We start from the raw sequence: 4,468 nt of genomic DNA on the forward strand, positions 1-4,468 counted from the left end.
TTACGCCTGGAGTTCAGCGACGGCCTTGTTCAGAGCCATGACGTCATCAACAGACTTCTGGAATTGCTTCTGCTCCTCCTCGTTGAGCTCAAGCTCAATGACACGCTCGATGCCACTGCCGCCAATGACGGCGGGGAGGCCAATGAACATGTCCTTCAGGCCGTACTCGCCTGAGCAGTACACACTGCAGGGGATGACGCGCTTCTCGTCGCGCAAGAAGGAGGTGGCCATGGCGACGGCGGAGGCGGCGGGGGCGTAGTAGGCGGAGCCCTGACCCAGGAAGCGAACGATCTCTCCGCCGGAGACCTTGGTGTGTTCGGCGATCTCTTCGAGCTGTTTCTCAGTCACAACACCGTCCTTGATAAACTTCTGGATCGGGTAGCCGTTGACCGTGATGTAGCGGACAAGGGGCACCATGCAGTCACCATGGGTACCGATGACGGTCGCCTGTACGTCACGGGGGGAGACGGAGAGCGCGTCCGCCACGTAGCGGCGGAAGCGGCCAGAGTCGAGCATGCAGGCCATACCGCAGATCATGTTCTGGGGAACGCCTGACGCCTCCCACATGACCTTAACCATGCAGTCGAGCGGGTTGGTGACGACGATGATGAACGTCTTCGGGCAGTACTTCTTGATGTTTTGGCCGATCTCACGGATGATCTTAGAGTTGAAGGGTAACAAGTCGTTGCGACTCCACTCAGAGTCGGGCTTGCCCGGGACCTTTGTGAGGCCAGCAGTCACAATGACGACGTCGGCGCCCGTGAGCGCTGCCTCGTAGTTGTACTCAGCGCGGACGGACACGTTGGTGTCTTCCACGGAAGTCACGTGGCTCAGGTCAAGAGCCTTGCCCTCGGGCATGCCTGCATACAAATAGAAAACCCCAAAACAAAAAAGTCGACCATAAATGGGACGATTGCACCTGATAAGGCAATGAAGCGACAATGACACGGATTCAACCTCCCCCGGCAAGGGCCACATCGAGAGATCTGGTGAATAGGGCAAACCACCGAAGCACGTAGCACACGCACGAAAACACATAAAACACTCAGCTAGCATTCACAAAAACGTGAAATGCTCCTCCGGTTCACCAGACGCCTCAGCCGCGTTGGCTGAGCGCATGGGAAAAGGAAAACATGCGACATATCTGCCATGATCCCGACTTCTTCTTGGAGCTGGGGGACTCCGAATGACGCACGGGCACGGCACGGATCGCGCTGGGAAGCAAAAACGGTTAGTTCCATGTGCGTCCATCACGAGAAAAAACACAGAGATCTACGAGGGAAAGACCAACGATCCGGTTTTCCAGAAACCCTAGCTCCACACGAATAGCAGAGAATGAAGACTCAGAAACCGTTTGCCCAGATTTGCACCCGCGTCCAGCACGGACGCACACACACACGGGAGGCCCGGAAATCTGCAGGCGGGTGGTGCGATTGGTAGACCTTGCGTCTGCAAAGACCTGCCCACAAAATGCACCAATTCCGCGGACGAAAACCCCGAAACAATGCACAAACTCGGCACAGAAAGGCTGCAGCTGAAGGAACTGCTTTGCGGCACTCACCTTTTACAACATCGTACAGGACGACGTCCGCCAACTCCTTGAGTGCGCACAGGTACCCCATAGTTCCACCAATCATACCAGAGCCAATCATGGCTACCTTCTTCCTCCTCTGGACCATTTCGGGCGCCATGTTTACGAACTAGAAGAAAAAAAAAGATCGGTGTTTGAACCGGGGTGTGTCGCTAACAAAAAAAGTGCAGCAAAGAAGCGCGATAACAAATGACAAATGTTAATGTGATGGTGTTATGGCGCACCGAGCGGACTGTGAGGACGGAGGCGGACGCAAAATTCAATCAGTTCGGGCAGTTGAGTGTGGGAACCCGGCCACTTCAGCGGCTCCCGCAAGCAAACACGGATCCTACACCAGTAGCACGGCGACGACGCCTTTGCACAGCAGATCCCCGGTGACACACACTTGTTCAGTTAAGGAAGCGGGTGGAGGACCGCACAACCACCCAGCGCTTCGGTGCAACAGACGATGCTAGCTCCGCGGCCCGACGGGCAGGGTGTTCGAACAGTTGAACACCAGCAGACCGGTTCCCCCAGCATGAAATGCACCCTTCGTAATTCACATTGGCATCTATTGCTTCGACCGGCCGATTTGAAAATCGCACACGCCCTGTGAACTGCGACGCTGCCCAACCCCCCGAGGTACCACGTCGTATCTCGCATTGTTCCGCACTTCCTTCTCCGCGGTCTTCTACCAGAAGCACACGTGTCCATCGCTTACTGTGGTAAGGGATAACGAAAGAGCACTGGTGTAGGAGAAGACGCACCTTCCATGTTAATCCGGTGAAAGATGGCACCGCTGGAGTAGCAGGGCTGAGTTCACGCTGTTGTCTAGACGCCCTCCCGGAATCGCGCAGAAACGGAACAGAGCCAACGCACAGTGCACGAAGTGGCACGTGACCTGGCCAGGAGTTTCACACATGTGTGCAGCTCTCTTGCTGCAGACAAGGCGCGCAGAAAGCCAGCTGACCTTTTCTTCCTGTACCTCGAGGCCGCATGCTCGCTCTCGGCGAGGGCACTCCGTGCGCGGCACGTCTCCGCCGTCGCATGAGGCGTCACTGTCAACATCAGAGCGTGTCGAGCTTGTCTCAATGAACCGGAAGCGAGAGGCTGGATAGCCTGCCTCAAATACCTCTCCTTTCTGGTGAACGTGGTACTCAATATACACGTGTTGCATTGGACAGCGGCCATGGTGCGAATGGCGAGCAACGGCCGTGATAGCATAGAGTCCCATAGTTAAAAGGAAACGCATATGCCAAATCGTAGGGATGCGCACACGTAGCATGCCATAGGAGGGACACAATGCACAGAGGCCGACGTAAAGCGTGGTGGGCACGTACAGCTTACCCCTTTGTCACCCAGCCTGGCTCCATAGAACCCTTACCATATATGCGCTCCAACCTGTCAAGGACGTTGACGCCTATGCGGTAGGAGTGATGCTCAACAGTGAGTTCCCCTATTGTAGTGAGCGTCGGGATCAGATCTGTTCTCTAAGATGGCATCGACGGCCCGTTGGCGCGGCTACTAGGGACAACGACCTCCACACTTCCCGTATCATGCGCGGTTTGCCAGATGCGAGCCTGGAGGCGTGTTTGGTTGCCTCCCATAGCTAGGGTCATCCCGATATTATGAAGTAGCTCAACCGCTCTTCCTCCTCAGACACAAGTGAAGATTGGGATACTAAACTGTCGCTAGCATGTCTGCGCCTGCACCGTCGAGCGGATAGAACCCACTAGCAAACATGGAGACCTAGACTGCCATACTGTATACCCGAGTAATGACTCACCCACTGACTACATTTTGGATCGTAGAATACTGAAGATGACGCCGGTTACGAGATACACACATCTACGTTCTATAAGCTTTCTTGGTACTGGGTCTCCTATTCATATTTAAATGATTCTAGTAAGACCTGCACAAAACTGATGAGGGCCTTTTCCCTACGGAAATCGGGAAGCAAAATTGCTTCAGCATTTCCTGAAACGGGCGGTGTGCGAAGGAACTGACGGTAGAATCAAGGAGGAATGGCAGCCGAGCCGCAGCATCGCACACGGCAGAAGCCCAGAAGCACGAAGTACTCGAACGAGCCGCACTCCGCTGAGCAAGCTGTGGTTAGAGGAAACTTATCTGTATCTGTGCAAGTGACTCGTGTCTTGCCACGACAGTAACAGTGCTTATCGCGCCAGCTGCACTCCGTTGTGAGGGGACGGGGGGAGGGGGGCGGAGGTGGGGTACTCTGATACGGCAACACGGTCGTAAAAACGGCAGAAAAGATTCCTCCAGGGACATCGTCTGCTCCACGGGAGGAGTTGGCGCTGGAATCGACCAGGCAGAAGAAAAAATACCACCTGCGGCTAGTCGTTTGCGGTACCGTATTTCCAGCTGCGGGCCGAATGGAAGAGATGCCTGCCAGCACACAGGCAGCCCCTCCCTCCCCCGCCCCCCTGCCGCGTGCGGCAGACTGAGAAAACTCGATTGGATGTGCAGCGACGACTCACTCAAGTCCGAGGACTAGTGAACTGGTGTGTTCAGGGCCGATTGTCTCAAGCTGGTCCTTTTTCTGACATTCTCCAGCGTATAGATGAGAAACCAACATTGTATACAAGCTGTACGAACACCATGACATTCATTTTGCTAGAGTTATCTGGGTGCGATAATTCGACATCGCTGTGATTGCTAGGGAGCATAGGAGATGCTACACGCCTTAGTTGCTATTGCACTGACATAATTATCGTACACGCACTCACCTAGTTTTTGAGAGCAGGGCAATACTCACGAGGTGCACCCACGTGGGTGACGTGGGCAGCGAGAATGCTACTGTACCTGTCAAACTCCGTTCTTTGTGAGGAGCCTCCAGTATGCACGAGGGTTTTTCAATCTCACTACCACTCCTCGGGT

At 54.8% G+C, this 4,468-nt stretch overlaps 1 protein-coding gene across 1 annotated transcript; it reads right to left on the minus strand.

The window, feature by feature from the left end:
* BESB_009180 (lactate dehydrogenase LDH1) lies at positions 1–1,691 on the minus strand (the record flags this gene model as incomplete). Its single annotated transcript, XM_029359672.1, has 2 exons — positions 1–860; positions 1,562–1,691. The coding sequence occupies 2 exons, from the start codon at positions 1,689–1,691 to the stop codon at positions 1–3; spliced, it is 990 nt and encodes a 329-aa protein (XP_029222585.1).
* Between the last annotated feature and the right edge of the window lie 2,777 nt (positions 1,692–4,468).

Source organism: Besnoitia besnoiti, chromosome I (assembly GCF_002563875.1).
Source record: "Besnoitia besnoiti strain Bb-Ger1 chromosome I, whole genome shotgun sequence".
Lineage (NCBI taxonomy): Eukaryota > Apicomplexa > Conoidasida > Eucoccidiorida > Sarcocystidae > Besnoitia > Besnoitia besnoiti.